The 27,498-nt window shown below is 44.0% G+C and overlaps 1 protein-coding gene across 2 annotated transcripts in view; it reads right to left on the bottom strand.

Annotated features, from left to right (window-relative positions):
• Window positions 1–27,498, bottom strand: part of SLIT3 (slit guidance ligand 3) — a 518,194-nt gene that overhangs the window by 26,914 nt on the left and 463,782 nt on the right. For both annotated transcript variants that reach the window (XM_009570808.2, XM_054079464.1), the window contains 3 exons: window positions 15,092–15,185; window positions 9,621–9,758; window positions 2,517–2,757 (listed from right to left, as the gene is read on the bottom strand). In XM_009570808.2, the coding sequence (XP_009569103.2) occupies window positions 2,517–2,757; window positions 9,621–9,758; window positions 15,092–15,185 (473 nt within the window). The remainder of the gene's footprint in view (window positions 1–2,516; window positions 2,758–9,620; window positions 9,759–15,091; window positions 15,186–27,498) is intronic.

Genomic DNA, 27,498 nt, shown 5'->3' with positions numbered 1-27,498 from the left:
GCACAAACAGGTCATCCTTTCACAAAGGGATGGCTCCCTCGTTTCAAGTGAGAACTAGTTTTCTGGAGATGAAAGTTGCAATTCCTTGAATTCATGTCAAGAGACTGTTGCCGTCTTTCTGGCAATACCTAAATTTATTTCTCAGCTACTACCCCAGCTTGAAGTGGAGGTTTAGAAAATCAGCTCTGGCAGTAGGAGGAGAGTGTCACAATTACCAGCAAACAAATTCCAGCAGTTGCTGATCTGTTCACTGACTTTCAGAAGGGAAGAAGGACCTGTCCCCCATCTGGCATAACCAAGAGTTTATTGACTCAGTCTGAGTTATTAGCAAGTCATGATGGGCTCAAATGGGACATTGCGAGAGTCAGGCAGAACAGAGTAGCCCTCATCCCTCTAGCCTTGATGTACATCAAGGGCATAAATAAAGTCTTGAACGCTGAATCAAAACCCAAGGACTCCACTTTCCCAGCTCTCAAATACCCCTCTAGTACAAAAGAAAAAAAAAAAAACCCCGAACCAAACAACAAAGAAAAGAAGAGACAAAATGGGATTTTTGGATACAACCTGCCTGTTATTGTCACAGTATGCATTTCTTAAGATTTTGCGCTTTTTTTTTATTATGGCTGTTAAATGCCACAATGAAACAGTAAATTTAAAAATCTGTTTGCATTTTATATATGTTTAAATACAATACTTTTGCCCTTAGTTTTTTTTTTTCCTTGAGCACTCTGTAATAAGATTTCCTCTATCTGTTCTTAATAATCAATGTTGTACTCTAATTTTAATTCACTAGTGATTAATTACTTGATGCAAAAACAATATTCAGCTTGGGAAACAAGAAATGAGACTGCTGTCTGCACGTACTGTCTGTAATGTTCAGTTCTGTTCTTCAGGCTGTGACTGATGTGCTGTGTTTTGTACCCTTAAGAAGACACTGTCCAGATTTTCAGCTTTAAAGCTGATCTATCATATCGGGAGCCTTTGGGGACCTGTGTTATAAAGTGCCCAAATTTTAGAATCTCTTTTGTGGTAGTTAATAAAAGAGAATTTTGAAGAAAAAAATGGGGTTTCAAATATACATGAATCAGCTTACTTTTCATATGCACTGTATACTCAAGCTATTAAAAGATAAATATTAATGATGGATTTTTTTTTCATTAGAATAAACTTTGCAGGAATCAGCCTTTAAAAACCTTTTCCTAATGTGGAAATTTGGTCCTTTTTCCACAGCTTGACATCAGTATTTTAATGACAACCGAACTGCACTAAGTAAGTCTAAAATATGATTTCCAACTGTGGAATACCATCTCTTCAAATTGAGAAAATAAATGCAATACAATAAACATAAAGGGATGATTTGTCTTCTCACATCTTTTGAAACACTATGCTTCATTTGCAGAGTGAATCTAGCATAGAAAGAGTCCAGATGACTAACAATCAGTGGCCCAAGAAAGCCACATGTTATGTCATACGGCTGCTCCACACATCTCTTTATTAGAAAATAACGCTAGAAATTATTCTCTCATTTACTTTGGGGAAAAAAAAGGAGATCAGTTTAATGTCTACTAGATTGTGAATGCAAGTAACTACCAAATCACCTAAATATCCTACTGGACCAAGTATCCAAAATACCTTTGATCCACAGCCACAAAAATTACAGTAGTGGCACAGCACCTTTGGTATCTATTTTCCATTGTTTTCCGAACCTTAGACCTCAGCCCAAACGTAGGTGTCACAAAAGAACTGTTACAAAATCCCAGGCCTTTTATCTACTGAGCGTGCACTGTAAGCAAAATATTGTCTGGAAAGGGCATTTACAGCAGCTTAATAAGCCTCTTAATACTAAGAACTGATTTCTACAGGATGAAACACAATGCTGTAAATCAGTGAGAAGACCAGGAATTTTGCTAAATCATCTCTAATTACATTACCAGTCTGGGAATAACAAAGCGGTGAGATTGTAGAGGCAGGATACGTGTCCACAAAAGTGGCAGGCTGCATTAGTCACTCCTTAATGTTTCATTAATTTCAGAGCAGACAACTGGCCTACAAACTGTCTCTAACTTTGTCAGCCAACAGACCCTGTCCCTTCAGAATGAAAGAAAACACATGCCAGTATATTTCAGTACCTGAAGGGGCTACCAGAAAGCTGGGGAGGGGCTGTTTACAAAGGCTTGGAGTGATAGGACTAGGAGCAAAGGCTATAAACTGGAGAGGGGCAGATTTAGACTGGACATAAGGAGGAATTTCTTCACCCTGAGAGTGGTGAGGCCCTGGCCCAGGTTGCCCAGGGAAGTTGTGGCTGCCCCATCCCTGGAGGTGTTCAAGGCCAGGTTGGATGAGGCCTTGGCAGCCTGAGCCAGTGGGAGGTGTCCCTGCCCATGGCGGAGGGTTGGAACTGGATGGTTTTAAGGTCCTTTCCAACCCAAACTATTCTATGATTCTATGATATGTGTGTATATCTATTATTGTTTAGAAGAGCACTGGGCTGGCGACTGATGTTCTGCATGACATACCTGGAGGGAGATGTTTGCCTGAGGGCGAATTTTGGCTGATGGCAGTTCCACATAGGAATCCTTCCCAACAAAGTTGACTGTGATAAGCTTCTCGCACCTCTGCCCAGCGAAGCCCGCCAGGCAGCGGCAGACGGGCTCGTGGTGCGCCACGATGCACTGGGCCCCATTCTGGCACTCGTAGTTATCACAAGGGCTTGTCTGGAGCAGAACCATCGGTGGAGGAGTTTCACAGAACAGTCCACTGTAGAAGGTAAAGGACAGAAAAAGCGGCTTTAATTATCACCTTTTTTTTAAGGAAAGAAAACTTTTCAGAGGCTGACTTTATACTGCTGTGGTACAGGGATGCTGAGATTTGGCTGCCTCATTCCTGCTTTACTGTGTGAAAGCTTAGTGCCCAACTAAAATTCCCATTTGGAACAAGCCAGTTCAAATATTGAAAGCAATTTGTAGCGCACTTTGCACTGGTTATTTACCTCAGTAAGGTACAGCAGTCTGTTTCACAGAGCTTCTATCCCACACTGTGCTGTGCAGAGGTTCCCAGCAAAACTGGGAGCCATTTAAGCCCAAAACTTAGATTTCTCCATCATGGGCTTTGTGACTTGAGTCTGCCTCTGCTGTTTTAAATGGTAAGCAAGGGGAAAATCCTCTAGTTGTAGTGGTTTTTATGACCTCCTCACTTGCTTTGCTGCATATCAGAGAGTGTATCATCACAGATGGGCAGCTGCTAAACAGTCTCAGAAGCGACGCACTGATATCACAGTATTTGCCGGGCAGCTCCCCTGAACTGGTGGTTTCTAACAGCATCAAGGTCATCAACTTTATTTGAGCTGAGTTCAGGGCTGGCAACGTGACAGAACAGAAAAATGCAAAGGAAAGGAAGCTCTCCCAGAGTCAGGGACAGCTGAAAACCAAATGCCAGATCACAGTATTTGTGAACTCAAATCATATTCACACCCAGTGGAAAGCGCTGTGGTCCAGTCTTAACTATACGAGAGGCTGAGTAAATCCCATAGGTAGGAACCTATGACCTCTGAGGCTCAGGCCACATCTCCCAGGAGCAGCGAGGGCTCCGTCCCCAGGCTGCCCTCCAGCATTCAGCCTGGCTGCACACTTCACGGGTCGCTTGCTGGCATGTCTCAGCTGCACTGGAATATCGACACCAGCATAGAATGAGCATGGAAAAGGGACAATGAGCAGAAAGTGGTCATCTTTCACAGCAGTATCATGTGTCAGACTAAACCATAAACAGTAAATGAAAAATCTCTGCCCAGTACACCCAGTGGGCTTCTGCTATCAGTTGTATGGCAAAGGGACTCGTGGCCAGGCTCCCTGTCTGGCTGCACATGGTATGTCCCTGCTCCTACACACCAAATTTCTCATTACGACCACTGTCCAAACCCAACGAATCTTTATTGCAGTGATAAGGGAACATAAATTCTTTGCATTAAGCTCAATGACTGCTTGAAAATGCGTAGACGGTAAACTGATGAAAAATGGGTAGGTGGTGAATGGGGAGCGTGCGCCGGGGTGCGTTGTGGGAATCGCTGTGGCAAGGGCTGTGGGCTCAGGCTCCTGCAGCATCTCCCTGACTTACACAGCGTTTGTCGGCTTGGGGCCAGAGGGCTTTCCAGGAGAGAATTGTGGCAGACCCATTCATGCAGTGAATAACCCATCAGCCTAGTCCTGGAACAGTGAAATCCCACTTGTCCCACTAAGAATTTCCTCCCATTCACGGACCACTTTGTGGAATAACAGTACTCCCATAAAAAGAAAGCAAAAAAATGGCCCAGACCTCACTCCTCTCCAGTAAGCAGGTGAGCCTTGGAAGCTCAGGGAAGTTCCAGGCAACCTTCCGAGATACAATTAGAATGGAAACCCATGCCTTTACCCTGCAGTAAAGAGTGCCGATACAAGACGTGCAAGAACAGCAACTACAATAGCCACAACGTACTGAAGGTCAGTCTTGCTCAGTCACAGAGACGAGAGCCTGCTGCCTCTGTCACAGAGGGAAATGGAGATGACTGCTTCCCTTTTTACATCTTCTCATGTGAAATTCTGCACAGAGCACCACAGCTCTATCTTTAGCGCTGTGTGGAATGAGAGCCCAAACCTCTCCCTGACCCTGTTCTCCCAACAGACGCCCGCTGGTCTGCCTCTGCGAAACATGGAAGAGAGAAATGCACAACAAAATATGGATGGGCTAAATCCCAAACTGCATCAAAAGCAATGATTTTCTATCACAGAACCATTCAGTAGTTGGATTGGAAGGGACCTTAAAGATCACCCAGTTCCACCCACCCTGCCATGGTCAGGGACATCCCTCTGGATCTGGTTGCTCAAAGCTTCATCCAACCCGGCCTTGAGCACCTCCACAGATGGGACAGTCAAGACCTCTTTGGACAACTTGTGCCAGGGCCTCACCACCCTCATAGTAACAAATTTCTTCCCTAGATCTAATCTAAATCTCCCCTCTTTCAGCTGAAAACTACTCCCCCTCACCTGTCACTGCACTCCCTGATAAAGAGCCCCTCCCCAGCTTTCCAGCAGGTCCCCGTTCAGTACTGGAAGGCTGCTATAAAGTCTCCCTGGAGCCTTCTCTTCTCCATGCTGGACAAGCCCAACTCTCTCAGCGTGTCCTCCTATGGGAGGTGCTCCAGCCCCCTGATCACCTTCATGGCCTTCTCTGGGCTCACTCCAACAGATCTATGTCCTTCCTGTGCTGAGGACTCCAGAATTAAATGCAGTGCTCCAGCTGGTGTCTCTCAAGAGCAGAGCACAGGGGCAGAATCCTGTCCCTCGCCCTGCTGCTCACAGTGCTTTTGACGCAGCCCTTGCCCATCTCATTGCTACCCCACTGCTCTAAAAGCCGCGGAGCTGGGGTTAACAGGGACCCTCTACCTACGCTCACTGCCCAGGTGACATTAATGCTGCAAGTGGGAACAGTCACGCAGAGGGGACCGGGGGGCAAACCACTCCCCATAAGCCAGTACTAAATATCCTCCAGTAGAAGAGCAAAATCTTGCATAGGGACAAGCCAATCTATTAATTTCAACAAATGTATCTCAAAAATGGAATCTGGCAGGCGATACTGCTGCCGATCAATAAACCCCATTTACTTTGTTCCAAGGAGTATCTGGAGGAGACGTGCAGGGTCAGTACGGTGGCAGCAGCAGAAATGGGAGCACGGCGAGCAGTACCGCGTGGGGGAGTAACTGCGTGGGGGAAGTGGTTGTCTTTGCTCAGTCTGATGTGTTTCTCAAAGTAAATTTGTTTTTGGGAACATTTCTTTGCGAACATACCTAAACTATGCATTAGTTATAAACTAAGAGACTTCTTTCCTGAGCGAGACCCTTTGCTGCAGCTTCTTGGCAGAGCCCCACAGAGGTCCCTGCCCCAACACCTTGAGGGGCATAGCACCACTCAGCAAGAGGTGGTCTGAATTCCCCTTTCCAAGAAAACAAAGGAATATTGAAAAAATAGCAACAAACTTATGGGAAAACAGATATACAGAAAGCAATTCTTTCCAATCTAAGGTAGTTACTGTCAGAGCAGCCCACCAGCACAGCAGTCACACCTAACCGGCCGCGGTGAACCGAGAACACATCAGTGCCACGTCCCCGTCGCAAGCCAAGTACTGAAGTGGACCATCTGACTGGAGCTCTTCCCTGTTCAAAGCCTGGTTTCATTAAGTGTGTGATCCTTCTCTGCAACGCACAGCTTTGCAGCCGGCTGGCAAACATGTTAGGAGAGCAAGTGATGGATCAGACGAGGATGGACCCCACAGATGGCTTTCACCCCTGGCCTGATGTCAGGTATAATTTGTTCCCCAGAGGTGACGAGCAAAAGGGAGCACTGCTAACCCAGCCCGTTAGCTTTGTTCGACCTAATGCCAATCATTTTGTTTGGTCTGTGAGCAACAACTAGAAAGCAGAAAGAAAGTCAGCGTATATAATTCTAATTTCATGGAAGTTAAAAATAATAATAATAAAAAATCCACGCGACCCGCAGCAGCCTCCACTAACTGGAAGCAAATGTTGGGAGAAGCCAGTGTGTCTGTGCTTGGTGCTGCTCTGAAAGATCCCCTGAGCTCTCAGTATGGCTCCTGCACAGCCCCTCCTTGCTGTGAAACCCCTTCAGAGGGTGGCTTTACAAGCGCAGCTGTCCTGCTACTGGCATCTAGAAGTTACATGAGCAACGGTGTCTGTCAAGGCCTTTTTTATTTTAAAATATATTTTAAAATGTATTTTTAGAAATAATTAATACTATTTTTTCCCCAGCTGTGGAATATGGAGCACAGGCTGACTCGCAGAGCTTAGCCAACTCCATTCTGACTGGTACAAACCCACGTATTTAAATGATCACTGCTGAATTTCTTGCAGCGAACTACCCCAGTGGGGAGCTCTGAAGCATCAACACAAAGAGGAACAGTTCTTTCTATCAAGCTCAGCAGTCTTGATGTGTGCTTCACCGCTAGAGCAACATTCATCAGGACAACACTACTGTGAGGCTGATTGCCGGAGGGAAGGTTTGATAAGTTACGTTTTATCCAATGGGGTTCACAAATTCTCAAAAACACTTTCATCAGTAGGGGGTAAATGAATGCTATTTTGGGAAGAAAACACTAAAAACTTTTCAGGAAGAAAGTGCATTACGAAATTGCAAAAGGTTGCTGAGTAATAAGGAAAAGTGCTGTGTGGAGCACAACCACACGTGACCAGTGAACAAGAGATGCTAAGATGGGAGAACAGCTGTGTGCATGGTGGTACTATTGCTTTTCGGGGCTGTCATCAGAGGTGCGTCACTGTGCATGAGACCCTGCGTCGTTACGAATTACTGGAGTGCCATCTGTTCAGCTGTGCGGGAATGTAAGTTGTAACATCCTTATTAATGTGTGACTGCAAGTGGCTTTGACGTACAGCATAGTGACAACCGTAAAACTGTTACAGGTCTATGCATTTATTATAACAGCATAAGCTCCAGATAACTGGGAGGTCATTCTGCAAACTCACTGCTGGGAAATTATTCCTGATACTTAGCCAAAAAACTTTATTAATCATCATCTTAGGTCTCCTAGTGACCTTTGTCAGACCGCCCCTTGTGTTCTCTCCTTTTCATCAACACTTGGCAGCCTTCAAATACTTGCAAAGTTATCTCCTTGCTGCGCAGCCCAGCTCCTGGGGCACAGTTCGTGAGCAGCTGAGTCCATAACCCTGAACATCAGAAGGCTGAACTCTGTCAATCACCATCTTTGCAATTGCAATCTTAAGAGGGGAGGAAAAAAGAAAAATCAGACCCCCCTTCAGAGCAGCAGGTCTTTAAACTACAAAAGGCGGGAGTCATGGGAAGAATAATGAGCAGATCATATTTTGTTAGCAGAATTTTAATCCTGAAATCAAACAAGCTCAGGGACTACTCTCTATGGAGAACACAACTCTGCCTTGGCAGAGAGAGCCTGTAAGTGCCCACTGCCTTGTTTATCTCCAAAAAGCCCCTTGCATCTTGCACAGGAGATTTAGGGAGGCGGCATGGACTAGTGCAAGGAAAAGAGAGCAAGCAGGAGACCTCAAGTTAATCCTGACTCTGCTGTTGACAGGCAGCAGGATTACTTTCCTTGCCCAAGCGCACCTTGGGCTATGAAGTGCTGTCTAAGTCAGCAGTTGAATTTTGAAGCTTTGAGTAGAAAGATGTTTCCTCTTCTTGGAGGATTTTCAGTGGAATTAAACCCCCTCATTTCAGCGAGGGAACAGGCTGGAATATTCCGCTCTTGAAGTCCACAGTGTGATATCAGAGAAGGCAAATTGCTGGTAGAGCTGCTTGGTACACAGGAAGGGACTCAGGCTCATCTCCCACCTATCCCTGCTGGTCTGCTCAGCTCTGTCAAAACTTGGAATGTCTCTGCCAAGCACTGTGATCCTGCCTTCCTAGAAAAAAAACCCTCTCCCATTCATCACTGCCTATTACTGACACGCCTTGAAAATCAGGGGACCCGCAGCAGCCGTCTCCCAGGCACTGCCATCTGATGATAGGCTCGAGTTACCCTTGACTCCAGATATGGCTTTGCAATCCCATTTCTCAACTCTAACAATTAGATAACATTGAGCATTTACAATTCCACTGTGGGACAGCCACTTGTTATCCTTGCCAGTCGCCAATCTGCAAGATCCCTAAGGCCATCAAGGGGATTGAAGCAGAGAATGAAACATGGAGAAAAGGGGACGAATTTGAAATTCAGAGGATATCTGATATCCCGTAAATAACAAGTCTGATTTTGTGAAACCACGGGCTGACATGTTATATATCATTGCCTATTCAGGGAAGGCTGTCTGCTTTGCAATAAAAATGCTTGCTGAGAGGGAGAAAACCCTCAAACCCAAGAAGGATGAAAGCAAGAGGAATGAAAACAGTTGCAGATACAAAGCAGAGAAAATGATTTATAAGTGTTCACGCAATTTCTGCTTTGTCAAGACTGATCTTTTCAGGTACTCCTTCTTTGTCTCATGCGTGTATTTCAAACACAGAAAAGGTTTAGCTGGAGGGAAGCCAGTATCCAGCCTCAGGCAATGATTAGTGAATCCATTTGGAGCAGCACACTTATCTTTGACAGACAGTGAGATTTCCAGGAGTCAGATATATTGTCAGCTGTCAGAATCAGAGACTGGAAATTTACAGCCCAAATCGTACTGAGCCCATCCACCATCAGGCACAGAGATACTGGCACAAAGTCTTTAGATTCCTGTTTCTTGCAGCCAGGTCTAGGGGTTCACATATGTGATGTTTTTATCTTTTGCTCACTTTCATGCACATAGGAGTGTATTACCTAGTATTTTACTAGGTAAAGGCTGGGGCAGGCAAAGTAACACAGCACGTCACAAAAGGCAAACTGCTGTTTTCAAAGCAAGAACGGTCGATCCTCTGTGTTCAGTTACCTTGTTAAGACCTACTTCAGCTACAAGATTCGAAGCACTGAGCCATCCATTCACGTAGGAATGACAAATCAATACCGTATCAAGAGGCTGATTAGCCCTGACGATGAAAGCAATTAAAGAAACTGCCCCGACACTTGGTACAGCAGACAGTCCAGAGGAGGAGCCGACTCTCACGTACCTGAAACCCTGAGGACAGACGCAGGTGTAGCCATTGACTGCATCTACGCAGACAGCTCCATGGCGACACTTATGGCCCACACAGTCATCATCATCTATTTCACAGTGTTTTCCACTGTAACCCGGCAAGCACTCACATCTGAAACACAAGAAGATTGCTGTTAATAGCTTGATTTAACATTCTCAACAATAGCACACACAGGCAGACTCACACCAATCTGATTAGAGATGGAAAGGCATTAGCAATTATTCCTGGAAGCACCAAGCACAATTCCTTGCCCTCAGAAATGCTCAAGTCCCTCCTGTCTGTCTGCAGCTGAGGTTGTGCAATCTGCTTAAATTCAAGCCGAGCAAAGCAATACCATACTACTACTTTTCCTCAGCCAAGTCTGTGGAGAAGGGTGATTGTAGAGTGGTCTCCCAATTATGCTAAAGATGACAACATCTTCCCTAACCTCACAGACTCGAAGGGCAATATTCTGCAAAGGCAGTTGCTCTGATGTGTCAGAACATGATTATGCCAATATCTGCGTGCTGCTGAGCATCTGAGCATGGACCTGCACAGCTCACAGAGCACAGTAAGGTTCCGCCTTCCAAATGGAAGCAATCTGCAAGTAACCCATAAAGCTCAGCTAATTTAAAGAAAAAGACCATCAGTTCTGAGACACAACCCCCTCCGCCCCCCGACCTGTTTGCCATTCATTTGCAAGGCAGAGCAAACACTGCTGCAACTACAAAAAGTTGTCTCCGAAGCCTGTCCTTTCCCATGGTGAAACTGCTGCTATGGGGTAATGCCAGTCGTAGGACCAACACAATGAGAGGCACCCAAACCTGCAGACACTAGCTTTTCCTTTTATACAACTCTCAAGTTTATTGTACGAAGGCTGCATCAGCATTTCTATTGTAAGCCTTGAGGAAGTTTATAACCTGACAATAGAAAATGCATCCCAAAGTCTCTGACTTGGAACAGATCTTTTGGGATTGCTGAACAGTCTCTTTTTGAATCTGTAGTGTAGACAATGTTTAGTCATGAACATGCTTTAGTCCATAAAACACATTTTACTCCTCCCAGCTGGATGTTACTGCACATCTGGAAAGCAAAAGGCATATCATTTAAACCAAAAGAAGGGAAGAGCTATAGTTAACTTCAGCAACAAAAAAGAGGTCTGTGGTCTTGCTGGAGCCCCTTGTCGGGACCCATTGTGCTTGCCAACGAACGCTGGAAGAGGAGAGACATCATGAAGTTAAGGGAGGTGGCACCAGGTGAGAAACTACTGCTCCACCGATCTGTTCTACTGGCTGCCTCCTCCTCCTCGCCAGAGTTAAGTTCAGGAGGAGGCTCCTTGTGGAACACCTCTTCAGAGGAAGTGGACACATGAGAGCAGAGGAGGGAAGATATTTCTGCTTTCTAGGCAGCAGTCACCATGCTGAATTTGGTTCTGTGTGACAGTGCGTTTTGGCTCCTGGCCTCTCGCCATGCCATCAGTGCAAGGCAGTGAGCTGGGGCAAACCTGCCAGGCTGCAACGCTGGGTCCTGTATTGCTAATGACCAGTGAGTGGTTGCCACAGCATCAGGACTTCAGCAACTATTGAGCTGAAGCACTGAGAAGAATGTGACCTTCAGTCTTCATTTCAAACCATAGCTTGTGACTGGCTAAAAAGGAGGAAATAGGGCAAAGACTATTAACCTGCAGGCTGTAGGATGGATAACATTATGTAGATGTATATACTTTCTTCCTCCATCCTCCCTGCAGGAGAGACCCTCATCATGACCGTCTGCAGCCACAGGACGGTTGATGTTCCAGCTGTGCATGCCCGAATTGCTTTTTTACACCCTGGTGGCTCAGGGAATACTGTGATTAACATAACGGAGATGACAAAACAGAGCAAATAGCAACAAGGTGTTCCTTCCCCAAACCATAAGAAGCGGGCAACATTTTTTGGCAACATTTTGGTCACACCTGCAAGCAAATAATGTCAATCAGAAGACTTTGTGGGGGAATTGGCAGCGTTTAATCCTGTTGCTTTTTATTGATCCCTGCAGTCCTAATATAAAGTGATGTAATAATGAACGATGTGCAGTTCCTTATTCAGGGCTGCCATGCATCAATTTTATGATGTGTATTGGCTATCTCAGTAATGACAGAACCACCACTTTTCTCTGCAGGGCTGCATTAAATCAGCATTTTAAGCTGTCAGGTAATAATTCCAAGCTTTAGAATAATAAAGTATATTTATATCATGCTCCAACATCAATACAGTGAATGGAAAAACATGCTCCTTTCCTGAAGTTATTTTTTTAGAAGTCATTTCATTGTGTTAAATGGTATTTTTTTTGTTGGTTTTTGTTTTGTTTTCTGGCATACAAAAAGCTACTCTTCTTCTATTGTAACAGCACAATAGAGATGTGGAGGCTGGAAGTGAGGAAAGCCACCTGTGATTTCAGCTTAGAAAGAAAACAGGTCTGTGCAGCCAAGCACACACTGAAATAGTACGGTTTGCTTCCAAGCTTGGCTTTCCCTTTAGAAACACGGAATTCCTTTTGGGTCAGTCATCTCACAGCTCTTAGTGTGTCACATCTAGACTGAAGCAACAAAAAAATGCATGTCTGGAGTATGGCAGGTGAGAAACTCAGCCACGTGAGTGCCTCACCCAGCCTCCTCCTAGGAACCCAAGCTCTCCTCCACCAGGGAATAATGGCAACTTAGCTTCATTTCTATCCCACACAGTGCCAGCAAGTGACTACCAGGAAAAGTGTGATGCAGCAAAGGAGGATGCAAAGAAACTTCCATATTCAGATCCTGGGATAAGAGTAATTTATGCAATTAGATCAGTTATCTCTCTTCTCAGTGACCATCTGACACCAGTACAGTTGAAACTTTGTGTTCTGCTACAGCCTTGTAGTGATGGCAACATTCCCAGTATCAGAGAGAGCCTAAAAACATGTCTAGTGGTATTTAAAATGTTGGCCTATCCGAGGGGATCTGCATCTGCATGCACTCAATGTCTATTGTATTAAAGCCGTGAATCATGGCTTCTACTGCAGGGCCAGAGTGGAATTTCCCTCCCCATATCAATAAATAACTTGGCTTCCTATTTTCTCCCTGTCTTTCTCATCTTTTCCTCCCCCTGCGGAGCTGCAGACTGACTAGAGCCGAAGGCTGGACAGACAGACTGATTGGTGTCTTTGCTGCTGCGATGCGCTTCTCTGGTGTGTCCCACTCACGCGACTGGGGCACAAACCTGACAAGTGGATGTTCAGCTCAGGAACAAGCCTGGATCCTCCCAATAATATTCCCTGCCTGTGTAAGCAGAGCAGAGGACTGGAGAACGAGCCTGACTCCTTCTGCATGTGGCATTACACTGCATCGTTAAGTGCTAAATGTACAGTGCATCACAGGTCAGGAGATCAAACTGCTTAAGAGATGCGTAACAGCAAAGGACCAGAGGCGGTTGTTCTCAATGAGACCAAGCAGCAACTACACATCACTGCAAAAGCTGCTGAGGGCTCTCAGCCCATTTCTCAATGGTTTGGTGCAACTGAAGTATGAAAGAAAAGCAGTTCTTGGGCAAATCTGTGTTCAAGGCCGGGCAAGCTACTTCAACTCTTAAGTCTGACCTGCTAGAAAACAAAATGGGACACAAGTAGTAAAGAAATCCTATATTTTTGTGTAGCATTCTATGAAAAGTGCGGAGAATAACAGAACAAACAGTAGCAGAAAATACTTACAAGTAGTTATCTAGGCTCCCATCAAGGGTTAATGGCCTCACTGTGAAGGACATTTTTCTAGCAAGCAAGCAAAAGTCCTATTTACTCAAATTATTTGGGTGGCAGGTATGAAAATGCTTCCAGCAAGGGTAAAACCATACAGGACTACAGCTGTCTCCTTCCCTTCATACATCTAGCAACATACAGTAATTTGATTTACAATCCTTTGCTTCATAACATGATGTAGCTACTGGAGTAGCTGAATGATGGATTAACTAGGAGGGAAAGCTGGGAAGAACATTAGGGACTATTTATGTACCAGTACACACCTTCTTAACCAGTCTCCAGTCACTTCAGGAACTGTCCTATTCATTTAATAGTTTAATCTTCCTCAAGAGTTGGAAACATTTCTGTCTGGAGATTTTCCACCTAAAAAAAGGCTTGAGTTTGAACAGACTGAGTGTCCAGAACAGACTCAGCTGCCCTCAAGACAGCCAGCATCTCTATAATTTTGGTTTGCTTCCTTTTAATTGTCCTGAAAAGTTCTGCGTATTAGTTTACACTATTCTGACGTGCTGATTGCTTCAGAGGACACAATGTGATCACAGAGTGCTGCTGCCTCTCCCCAGCAACAAGGTGGGTGAGGGCATCCCTTACCAAAACCCCAGTCCTCCTTCCCAGGTGGGAGTCACTGAGCCCCAGCACTGAGTTGCAGCTGTGGAAACAGCCTTAGTGGAAAGTGCAGAACGCAGCTCACAGCTGTGCAGAACTCTTGAATTTGTCCTCCTTTCTTACTTCTTTGATTCAAAGATCTTTTCTTGACAAGCCTTCCACAGAGCCTGACTTTTCAATTGACTGTCTCTATTTGCTAAATTGCTCTGAAATTCCCTTTGCAGACAAGTGATGCACATTGCTACTATGAGCCTCTGAAAACACCCTAACTCCCAAATCTCCAGGTGTTTTACTGCCATTAAAAACACGGGGCTTTCCTTTACCACTGTGACACAGTAAGTGCCATTCCCAATACTCAAAGGCAAACAAAGGAAACTGCAAAATCTAACATGAGCCGAGCAAGGCTTGCCTCTATAGCAGATGGAAGAAGGTGACTCCTGAGTGAAAGCTATCCAGTTCAGCTGGTTTTTGCTGCTCCCCATGTCAGGAAGCGTGGGGGAAGAAGCCTCCCTGCAGCCAAGGCTGGCCTTTGCCAGTGCACCCCAAGACTGCCAGCCACCCCAGAAGACAACAACTAAAGAGGGAACGCAACAGAAAATTCTTGACCTGCAGCTTTACGCTCTGGCCACAACTTTATCTTTCCCTTCTCAGTAGTTAGCACGGGGTCTCGATTTTAAACACTGAGCCAGCGTGTGCTGAGGAGAGCCAAGTTACATCTGCTAAGGTTCCTGTTATGCTGCTTGAATTGATGGATGCCCTAAGGAACACATAAGGAAATTGTCCTTAGTTTCTTACGCAAGATAAGTGCTTTGCAGTAACTGTTCCAGAAGGAATCTCTTTGCCATGCTTTATTCCAGAATAATTTCTCTACTCTAGGGTACATCTATTATTTTCAAGTAAACCACAGAAAGCTAGAAAAGTATGTACGGTTGCAATTACAATTAAAATGTGACATGGTCTGAAGTATATATAGTCTTGTACTATTTGTATTAAATTTGATGATTTTTTACCCCAGACTCATTGCCAGTCAAGTCCAGTGTGTGGAGTGGATGTGCCCAGTGTGTGGAGACCAACATACGCAACACGCTTACCTGGTTCCTTTGTCAAGGGGAAGACATTTGGATTCATGTTGGCATGGATTCAGATCAGGAACACAGTGGTTAATCACCTCATCACACAGTTCGCCTGAGGCAAAAGAAAAAGCAATAAAGCTGTAACACAAGTTGGACAGCCCTGAAGCAGCTTCAACCATGATGTTCAGGGATGGTGAATCTCCCTAAACGGAGACAGCTCAGTCGTTCAGCAGGAAGAGTCAATATTACTCATGAAGGCACGTGAAACTTCATTAAATTGGGCCCCTTTGACATAGAGTAACTGTACCGTTTCCATCACATGAATTTGAAAGGCTGGCATGAAAAGTACTGACATATCAACTCCACTTAGAGACAGATGACACGGGCAGTTCCTGACCCAGAACCTCTTATATCAAAGCAAGAAAGTGACACAAAAGCAAAGTCACTCATTAGACTGTAACATTTTCACACTGAAATACATTTTATCTGTAGTTAATACTCTGCCAAAGAAAGTGATTGGACATCATTTTGGAAAAGAACAACAACCCACAAACCCTCCCCCCAAACCCAAAAGCTCTGCGAATCTCAATAATAGGAACCAGCTTTAGGACTGTATGTAATTATAAAACATTCACTATTTATAAGAAAAGTCCTAGCTCTGCTGTGCTCACAGGAGATGATGTCTTTTCAGAACAAAACCCCATCACATGTAAGCTCAGCTCAGCTGTTTCTAGCTATGGCGTGTTACGTGCCATGCACCTCCCTGGATTTGTATAAATTTTAATAATTAATAGTTCTAGAATGTTCAAAACCGGATAGTTTATTTGAATACCACCCTACTCTGAGTCCTAAATTATTAGCTTACACTTCAGTACCTAAGGACTTGAGATCCAGCCAAAGACCACAGAAATCTTTGCCTTTCCAAGAAACCAAGAGAAACCTACCCTACACTTCCCAAAGCCCTGCAGGAAAAGCAGAGGTCAGGTAGTCTCGACCTAGAACCCCCCAAAATCACAGTTCCGAAGTCCCCTATGCAGCTCTATCAAAAGCCCACAGCTGCAGGGTTTCAAGGTTATGCATATTTTGTGTGCTTATACACGATACATGCATACCATGGCATGAGCAACAAGCCGTGTGGATAGTATGGGAAAAAGGAGGCACTGATGGGCTGGCAACGTTTTAGCAGTATTTTCATGAACTTCAGCTCCACCTGTCTCAGGAGAAACTCCATTTTCAAAAATCCTTACGTTTCTAACTCTAGTGGCTACAGAGAAACACTTGAAAACACAAACCAACTAAACCACAAAGATCGAAATTCAACTGGAAAATGCAAATCAGAACAGTCCATCTTTTATCAATCCTGTGATCTGGCAGGGATGGCTGACAGCAGAATTTGGAGGATGACTCTAGTGATGACAGATATGGTTTAAGTTGTTAACACCCCCAGCTCGCCTTTCAGGTTGTTTCTCCCACATCTCCAGCCTCCCTACAGTACAAGCTACACAGCCCTTTATTTGACTTTTCATATTAGAATGGAAGCATAATACATACTTTCAAAAAATCAATCCGTTTTTTTTGTTTCACACACGGAACATCCAATATATCTGCCTGTTAAGCGTAAGTGAGAGAGCAGAGCCCTGGAGCTGTGACAGAGGGTACTACCGGCATAAACGCTGTATTCCCATGCCATACACACCCTCGTAGCTTTTAGTGCAATGGGTTTGGTAACACCAGAGAAGTCTGGCACAGCAGTCTGCCATGGCCAGTTTATTGTTTGTAGTATCAATTATAAGGCAACCAATTCCATCTAGAGCCAAAGAATCCCAGGAAGCCATCGCTATTATATATAACCAAGTTTTTTTACAGCCCTGCACATATCTTGGGCAAATGTAATGAATGCATCCAGCTCAGGAAGGAGGACATGCCAATGCCAATGCAATTGAATGCTGCAAATCCATGGGAACTAAGGAAACAGATCATTCACTGGACTTGAGGTTTGCCATTGTACTTTGTTACTCCTCAAAAGCAACTAAAGGCCGTCACGTCTAACAAATATGAATGCAGCCGTCATTGGGGACAGCTATTATCACATTTTTGAGGTGGCAGAACTGGAGGCATCTGCTTACTAAGCAATCCCTAAATCTACAGCCCACTAACCCTCCCAAATACTAACAAATAAAGCGAGACCCTAGGCCATTGGGCAAACGTGAACACAAGCAGGTCAGAACTTGCAATGACGCCTGGACAACTGCCAGTTCATCATCTCGGTATCCTTCATATCCCTTGTGTGCTATAACTCTTATGTGAAAATAAACATGAAAAAAAAAGTAACTGGCTGGTGACATTAAAAGAACTCAAAGATCAAAAGCTGGGAATATTTCTGGAAGCCCATTTAATCGTCGAATAACTGAATACAGTAAGGATAAATGCTTTCAACTATCCTTTCACTAAAAATGGTCAATACATACTTCAGAAGTTTCTATTTAATTTTGTTTGTTTTGAAGAAAAGGAAATAGGCTTTAAAAAAATAAGAACCATTTCATAAACCCTCCAAGGAAATCATAATTCTTCTTAAAGTATTCTTCTCAACAGTCTTGACAAGTGCTTAGAGATCCAGTAAAAATCTCCCCAAATGTCAAATATTATGACTCATGGTGTCATTCTGAAGGCACCACTATCAAAATGTGGGAGAATTCTAGGCTAGGTACCAAACATAGCATCCAAAAAACTTATCATTTTTCATGCAAAACTTGGAACGCATAAGGATCCTTCCTGTTATTTTTCCCATCTATCACTCATTAGGAAATTCACTTGGGAATGCCTTGCAACTAGAGCAGCCTCATCTCAGGAAGAAATTTCTTCTCGATACGTTATTTCAGGCTCCACCAATGTTCACTGGATGTTGCAGAAAGCATGCCAGGGAAATAAAACACTTTCTGAAAAGCAAAGCCCAAGGCACCAGCTACACAAAGACTTTCTCATATTTTATTCACTCAGAAAGTATCTGGGCCAAAAAATCTGCCCTCAGACCTGAGAGTGTAATATTCATTGGCCGCTTTAATGTCAGTATCAGAGGAAAAATCTGATCCCCTTTTTTTCAGAGTGACACAGGGCTGCTTCTCTGGGCAGCAATTAAAGCTCCAGTCCAAGTTTCCCATTGGATAGCTATGTGAACCCAAACCAAAACTGGACATTAATATTAGGCCAACTTTGAGCCGCACTGATTCTCTTTGTGGAAGATATTTGATCATGCTAAACCAACAGAAAACTTCAGTGCAATGCTTTCCCAAATGTGGAAAGCAATCCAACCTCTCCATTTTCCTCTCTCTTGTGTATTCTCAAATTAGAGCTCCAATTGGGGTACCCAAGGGTTTCTGAAGTGCTTATATAAAAGACGGGAAAACAACAACTATATTTCTTTGCTAATCAGTTAAACATTTTTTAAATCCCAACTAATGTGTGGGGTTTTTTTTCATTAAAGCACATTTACTTTCTGTCATCAAAGCCAAAGGGAACAGATCCACATGCAATGCACCCCAAGGACGAACAGGCTAAGACTATGTCAGATTTACAAGAGGAAAAATACTTATGCCATCAGATTTTTGCTTTTTACTGTATCCGGAGGAATCAGGTCAATAATGTTCTGTGGTCTATAGAACTGAGGTACGACATGAAGAGGCTGCTTTCATAAAGACAGGCACATCCTCAGCCGTGTTGGAACTGCATTTCAAACATCTTAAGGTCAGTGGTAACGTGCTGGTAATTAGTGGTGGTTTTTTTAGGAGAAAGAAGCATTACGGACATGAAGGAAACAGTCTGATCTGCCACAAAAAATGCAACTTTCAGATTAGGACCAAGATGTACTGACAGGTGGAACACTGACAAGTGGGTCTCCCATTGCTGCTGCCTCACGCATTGAACAAGACAAAAACAGCGGGAGAAAAAAATCCCGTAACAATAGAAAAGATATTCTGCTCCTGTGAAATTATTTCCCTTGCCTCCTTCACCATCATCACTTGTTGGTTTAAAAAAAAAAACACAGCACAACTTTTTTTTTTTTTTTTCCCATGAAACATTTTCCTGGTTTTATTTTACCAGGAAAATAATAAATTTCATGGGGCTTTCCACATTCACTTTTCACAGGGCTCGCTGCTTATGAAGAGCTGCCAACAAACATGCTTAGGCTTTTCTGTAGCCTTCCACACATCTCAGAATGACGCCAAAACAACAATAGGGCAATAAAGACAATTTTTACGCACAGTTTAATAATCGTCTCTCTTTTTTTCTGTTCTGTGCTGTCATGAGAGCTATTTATTTCATGCCACATTAGACTTTTAAAACCAGGATCCAAGTTACGCTATTTCTCCTTAGTCACTAAAAGAGAGATGGGATACAGTATTAGTATTTTAATTATTTATCTGTAAGTAAAACTGCAGTTCTGAAAAGACAATCTAGGCCATCAATTTGCAACCAATACATTAGATGATTTTCCCTTTGTTTCATATGGTGGTTGAGTGGTACTTTGTTCTCTCATTCACAGTATTCATGAAATAAGTGATAAAGTAACACAGAAAATATTCACATCCTAAGTATGAGAGAAACTTTTGTAGAGCCTGGAAGACTAAAAGCAAAAGTGCTGTCAAAAATTTCACAATATTACTTGAGAAACGGAAAGTGCTTACAGCAAAAAAAGGATGGAGAAAGCCTGGGCTTTATCCACAGAGCAAATTTTTACAAGCTGCAAAGGGAGCAGATATATATTTAAGTGGTTAAATATGTTGAAATTTGCTGAACTTTGCCAGGTAAGTCAGAATGGAACTCTTCTCTTTACTACTAATAAAAAGATACTGTACTATGTCTCTCACAAGAGATTACTCATTTTATACCTAATAACTTGTATCGGAAGAAATGGTTTTTGTATTTTGTTTTCCACTTCACTCTTTTCAGTTACTAAAATGAAGTCAGTGCCAACTGGGAATTTCAAGAGAACGCAGAAACCAAAAATGGTTGGGTGGAACAGACATAGAATGGTCCTCCAAGAAAATAATTCAGTTCAGAATGTCGCTGATATTTGATGAAAATGATTCGTGGCTATCTTAGAATGTAAGATTCCCCTGTGAAAACTCCCCCAGTAGCAAATGCACCCATCTGCCGTGTTAGACACCGAAACACAACACAAATTGCCCGAAATGCACTGTAGCATAATTCTCTGTCAGGACTGTTAATGAAGTTGGTTTTCACTTGACAAACACTGCTCACAACACTTCGTAAGCAAAGAACAAAATGTTAATTCATATTTTTATTCTGTATTAACGCTTTAAAAACTCATATCTGAGTTTTCAGGTTTTGGCCAGCTAAGTGGAAACCTGAAGTTAAGACTCCACTCTGAGGTTCCCGAAGTAGCTTGTTTTTCAGAATTAAGGAGCAATTATCTCTAACCTTGATGTCAAAAAAAAAGGGATAAGTGATTAAACAACAAATCTGGGTAAAGAAATAATATCCTTTCATTATTTCTGATTCTTGAACAAGGAATATGTTCCAATTGCAGGCACTGCCAAAGTACGAAAAATACTCATACTCAACATCACAAATGCCACAAGAATGTAAAGCATTTAATCAGACTATTTCCAGTGCTCTTACAAGGTGCTAATGTGCACGTAGCATTAACCCTCAGACCACTGAGTCTGGAATAGATTCTAAATTTGCTGGACATCTACATTTTTGAGTTCTGTTACTTCAGTGTGGAGGACAGACCAGAGGAAAACATGGAGGGAGATGTCAGAGACCGAAATAACGTAAATGCTCCATTGCTACAACTGCCACAAGGATTGATAGGAGAGTCATAGTTGTAGGAGACTCTCTATTTAAGGGGACAGAGGGTCTGGTATGTCAAACAGATCCCACTCGCAGGGAAGTCTGCTGCCTCCCGGGAGCCCGGGTAGGGCATGTGGACAGGAAACTTCCTAGCCTGGTGAGAACAACTATTATCCATTACTGCTGCTCCGTGTAGGAGGCGATGAAGCAGCTGTAAGAAGCCCAAGGGAGATTAAAAGTGATTTTAAGGCCTTGGGACGGCTACTGAGGGAATCTGGGGACCAGGTGATTTTTAATTCCCTCCTCCCAGTTACATGTGGTGACACAGCACAGCTCAGACGGGTCCAGTCTATTAATACATGGCTCCGTGGCTGGTGTAACAACAATAGCTTTGGGCTTTTTGATGGCCTACGTGGCACTGGGGTTACAGGCTTCAGATGGGAGCCACCTTTCTCAGAGGAGGAGGAGGGTTTTTGCCCAGGAGCTTACGGGGCTTGTAGGTAGGGCTTTAAACTAGATATGAAGTGGGAGGGGGATAACACCGAGCTAGCCCTCAACAAGAGGTGGAAGGACGGGTGTCAGGGGTCGGTTGTTAGTGAGGATACTTCTCCAAAACACCTTATAGGTAATAAAGGGTCCACTGGGAAGGTGATGCAACCAGCAGCCCAGCTGAAGTGCCTTTCCACTAACGGGCGAAGCTTGGGTAACAAGCAGAGGAGCTGGAAGCTACTGTGCTACTTGAAAGCTATGATCTGGTTGCCATCACAGAAACATGGTGGGATGAGTCCCATGACTGGAATGTGGCTATTGACGGCTACAGGCTGTTCAGGAGAGACAGACTGGGAAGATCGGCATTGCCCTCTATCTCAGGAAAGTGATAGAATGTGATTGAAGAGTAGCCACGAACAGGTTGAAAGCTTGTGGGTAAAAACTAAAGATGGAAGAACCAATGGGAACCTTGTGGTTTGTGTATGCGACCTGATGAGATGCATCCCAGAGTCCTGAGGGAATTGGCAGACATGTTTGCCAAGCCACTCTCCATATTTGATATTTGAAAAGTCATGGCAGTCAGGAGAAGTCCCTGGTGACTGGAAGAAGGGTAACATTGTGCCCATTTTTAAAAAGGGTAGAAAAGATGACCCCGAGAACTACCATCCTGTCAGCCTCACCTCTGTGCCTGGGAAGGTCATGGAACAGATCCTCCTAGAAGCTATGCTAAAGCACATGGAGGGCAGGGAGGTGATTAATGGCAGCCAGCACGGCTTCACCAGGGGCAAGTCCTGTCTGACCACCTTGGTGGCTTTCTACGATGGAGTAACTGTAGCAGTGGACACAGGTAAACTGACAGATATGATCAATCTAGACTTCTGTAAAGCCTTTGACACAGTCCCCCACAACATCCTTCTCTCTAAACTGGAGAGATATGAATTTGATGGGTGGAGGGTACAGTGGATAAGAAACTGGCTGGATGGTTGTATTCAAAGAGCAGTGGTCAATGGCTCAAAGTCCAGATGGAGATCCATGACAAGTGGTGTTCCTCAGGGGTCTGTACTGGGACCAGTGCTGTTATCTTTATCAATGATATTGACAGTGAGATTGAGTGCATCCTCGGCAAGTTTGTGGATGACACCAAGCTGAGTGGTGTAGTTGCCACACCAGAAGGATGGGATGTCATTCAGAGGGACCTGGACAGGCTGGAGAAGCGGGCCAGTGAAAACCTCATGAGGTTCAACAAAGCCACGTGTAAGGTGCTGCACCTGGGTGGGGGCAATCCCTGTTTTCAGTACATGATGGGGGATGACGTGCATGAGAGCAGCCCTGCAGAGAAGGACTTGGGGTGCTGGTCGATGAGAAGCTCAACATGAGAAGCTGGCAACGTGCGCTCACAGCCCAGAAGGCCAACAGTGTCCTGGGCTGCATCAAAAGAAGCGTGGTCAGCAGGGCGAGGGAAGGGATTCTGCCCCTCTATTCCTCTCTTGTGAGACCTCATCTGGAGTATTGTGTCCAGTTCTGGAATCCTCAATGTAAGAAGGATATGGAGCTGTTGGAATGGGTCCATGGGAGGCTGCAAAGTTGATTGGAGGGCTGAAGCACCTTCCCTACAAGGCCAGGCTGAGAGAGTTGGGGTTGTTCAGCCTGGAGAAGAGAAGGCTCACAGGAGATCTTATAGCGACCTTCCAATACCTGAAGGGGCTACAGGAAAGCTGGAGAAGGGCTATTCATAAAGGCTTGTGGGGATAGGATGAGAGGGGATGGGTATAAACTGAAGAGGGGCAGATTTAGACTAAACATAAGGAAGAATTTCTCCATGATGAGGGTGGTGAGGCCCTGGCCCAGGTTGCCCAGGGAAGCTGTGGCTGCCCCATGCCTGGAGGTGTTCCAGGCCAGGTTGGATGGGCCTTGGGCAGCCTGAGCCAGTGGGAGGTGTCCCTGTCCCTGGCAGGGGGTTGGAACTGGATGGTCTTTAAGGTCCCTTCCAACCCAAACTATACTATTATATGGATGTTTTCCAGGTATGTGATTTGTCTGGACTCTGTTGGGGATCAATTCAGTTATTCACACCGTGTTCATCCAGTCACATCTGAGATACCATACATTTTACGAGACACCCTTTCAGGACGGGTAGTTAGGACACTAGACACACTCAAGTCCATCTGAATGAGGGGATGGGGGTTGCAATCTGTCTACAACACTTTGTTTCTGCCACTCCTTCCTCCTCACACTGTTCCCCTGCTCCAGCGTGGGCTCCCTCACATGGGATACAGTCCTTCATGAACTGCTCCAATGTGAGCCCTTCCCACTGCACCTCCAGCACCTGGAGTACCTCTTCGCCCTTCTTCTTCACAGATCTCGGCATTTGCATAGTTGCTCCTCTCACATTTTTGTTGTGTTGTTGATGGGCTCAGCTTTAGGCAGCGGCAGGTCTGATCTCTTCTCACAGAGGCCACCCCTATAGATCTCGTCCTCCACTGCTATCCAAACCTTGACACATAAACCCAATACAGTCTTTGAACCAGCAGAGGCCTCCAAAGAATAATTTATGTGCAGAAAGATTTATTTATTTCCTACTGGCAGCTCTAACACAGCCGCCCCACCACTGTGGTGTCAGAGTGCTGAAGACACTGTCTGTCCATGGGTGGACTCTGCTCCTCCCAGCTTTATTAGCTATGCAACATGCAGGGAAGGAATGGGCTTGTGGTCACCTTCTAATCCTCTGAAGTGTCTTCACAGACTGGATTTAATGAATCATGAATCCCAACTGGGGATGATATTCACCCTTCCTTCAAGACAGATGTAGCTGAGATTCCACTTTCTTAAGACATAGATGGTGGTCCTGATGAAAAGAGATAAATTCTCCAGTATATCTGGCTCCTCAAACACAACACATTACATTCTACAAATGGGAATATGACCAGAGGAAATCCTGGAGCTGTGAGCTCCAACACGACAGGACACACACACTGAGACCAAAGACAGGCTGCAGCCCTGCCAGTTACTGTGCTATTTCCTTCTTCAGCCCCAGTACAATGACATAAGACAGTCCAATCTGATAGCAATGATATGTGGTTCCCTCTTAATAAAACAGGGCTGGAAACAGGCTTAGGCTCTTGAACAAAGCTAAAAGACTTCTTATTCATAGTTATACAAGTGGGAAATGTGGGTGCCTTTTTATTTTCTGCACGGAAAGCAAACACGCCACACGTTTGCCAAGTAAGTAAAAACTGAGAAACTTACATGTAAGGCAGAACTCCTTCAAATAAAAGGAAGAAAATACACCGAACTTTGACCATAATTTTCTCTGTTCATCTCAAGGAAATTATGGTAAAGTTCTGAAATTTTAAAAGCGGCTGACAGTTAAGTGCTTATTTAAGATTTCAGTGTTTATTAGGCAGTCAATATTTTCATGGAATCACAAGGCTAAACCACACCACCTAAAACCTTCCTGTTCCTACATCAAACATGAGGTTAAAAACTCGCAAAGGTGAAAAAGCAACCAACAGTGCAATGATCCACTTCAGCTTCATTCAGCTGTCGTTGGCGCCTGTACTCGGCACTGGTGAGGCCACACCTCGAATCCTGTGTTATGTTCTGGGCCACTCACCACAAGAAGGATGTTGAGGGTCTGGAGAGCAAAGAAACTGGGGAAGGGGATAGAGTACAAGTCTTATGAGGAGCGGCTGAGAGAGCTGGGGTTGTTTAGCCTTGAGAAGAGGAGGCTGAGGGGAGACCTTATTGCTCTCTACAACTACCTGAAAGGAGGCTGTGGAGAGGAGGGAGCTGAGCTCTTCTCCCAAGTGACAGGGGACAGGACAAGGGGGAATGGCCTCAAGCTGTGCCAGGGGAGGGTCAGGCTGGATATCAGAAAGAAGTTTTTCACAGAAAGGGTCATGGGGCCCTGGCAGAGGCTGCCCAGGGAGGGGGTGGAGTCCCCATCCCTGGAGGTATTTAAAAGACGGGTAGATGAGGTGCTCAGGGACACGGTTTAGTGGCAGATGGGAATGGTTGGACTCGATGATCCAAGAGGTCTTTTCCAACCTGGTGATTCTATGATTCTATGATCACCCTCACAATGGTTAGCGATGAGAACCGGGTTCCAGCAAAGGGTGTCAGCCACAAGCCACCACATAATGTCTTTCTCCCAGAGTTGTTTGGCTTGACTGAGTGTTGGGCTTTGGTCATGCAACGTTACCACAATCAGATATGCCAGAAAAAGGGACCATAATCACTAACAGTGAATTGTGTTCTGTCTAAAAGCAGCACAACTGCAAAAATCTCAGATACCATCTACCACAGGACACCGCAAGGTCCCCTAAGGTAAAATAGATCTTAGCCTTCTCTTCCAAACACATAAATCCAGAAATAGTTTCTAGCTTGTTTTTTTTTGAGAGAGTTTTTTTTTTTCTTTCTTTTTTGTGATATAAACTGCTCACAGATTTTTCCCAGGGAAACGAACTATTTTAAAACACTTGCTCCCCTCCCTCCCAACCATGGGATGCCACGTATTTTAGAAAAGACTTATTTTCAGTAGTAAAAGCCACTAATTTTTTTTTGTTTAGGTTTCAGAACAAAGGAGTATGGCTATTTGCAGAGGCTTTTTAGGATCCTTAGCAAAAAATGAAGTATTTCCTGGGTTTTTTTTGTATATAAGCAGTAAACATTCTTCCTTCTTCCCTTCTGATGAAGAAAAAGTCACAGCAAACAAACAAAACTAAATAAACAGGCAATTGAAGCACAGACATATTCAAAGTACATGTCTAGTAAAGTCCATTTTGTTCTTTATGTATGTTTGGACACCTCTTCAAGGGAGAGTGCAGAGGATGGTGAGACTGAGAGAAAGATGTCTTTTTCGAGGTATGAAATTCTGTATTTGGATTTAGAACTATAAGCAAAACAATGATGGCTCTCTAGAAGGTCTATGATCTTAGTGAACAGAAAAAAGGAATGCAAGGGAAAAATGTCATTGATTGTGTTCTACATTTCCAAGTCCCAAAGCTAAGGAGACAGCAGAATGTTTATATAAACAGCTGGAGATGGGCCATGTTAAAGCCAAAAAGACAAACATTAGAACATGAGAAACGTTAGAAAAATAGGAAAAGAACTGGAGTGACTGATCTAATTCATAGCTTTCTCTTCTGATATTTCCATCCATGTTTCTTTTTGAAGAGGAGGAAAGCCTACAAAGCTGTAAGGCAGAGCTGTAATCCATTAAGGGGCCCGACCAGGTCGTAAACTAGCCCACAGACTGCTCAGGCTTTAGAGCTGGCTGGACTTCGGGTACACGATTATCCTGGTGGAAATACATGTTTAAACTTTAGCTTCAGGATTAAAATAACCAGTCACAGAGAGGAAAAATAAGACATCAGTTGACAATAAAAGCCACCAGGGCTCTGCTACACAGCATGAATAATGGTTGGGTTATGTAAACACAAACAACAAACATTCCTAATATTAACTTTAAGAAAGGTGAGGAAACCTGGTGGTGCAGGTAAGGCATCTTTTCTATGGCAATCAACTATCTGTCTACCCTCCCAGTTTTGTCTTCCTTAACTTACATTTACCTATTTCATAGAATCCATTTGTATTTGCACATTACTTTAAAGTTATTAGATGGAAAGGAACTAGGAAGGAGGTTATTGCGTGAGTGTGGGTTGTTTTACAGTGTGGGTTTTGGTGGTTTGTTTTTTTTTTTTAAAGAAAGTGAAATGGGGCTGGAGTGTGGGAAATTCCTTCCCTCAGCAATCACTTAACAAACCGGCCATTTTTCATCTACTTTGAGTGCAGGAAAAGTGTGTCAAAGAATTTGAAAAGAAAACACTGCAAAAAGTTATTAATCGAAGAAAGATCTTTGTCCTTCACTATTCCAGAAGCAAAATTTACGCATTATTATTTGGGATATCATTTCCTAAAAAGGCTATAACAAGTAAAACTAGACAGACAGAAGATAAAGCAGGAAAATACTAAGGTATGGAAAAAAACAAACCACGGATACTACAACTCTGTCAACTGTCAACATTTCCAACACATGCATTTTCAATTTGCATTTCATTTAGACTTAAGATTTACTACCATAATTTAACCATTAGGCAACTAAACCAAGGGGGATCCTAAGT

Source organism: Cuculus canorus, chromosome 14, assembly GCF_017976375.1.
Source record: "Cuculus canorus isolate bCucCan1 chromosome 14, bCucCan1.pri, whole genome shotgun sequence".
NCBI classification, from domain to species: domain Eukaryota; kingdom Metazoa; phylum Chordata; class Aves; order Cuculiformes; family Cuculidae; genus Cuculus; species Cuculus canorus.
This window is presented reverse-complemented; position numbering and strand designations above follow the sequence as displayed.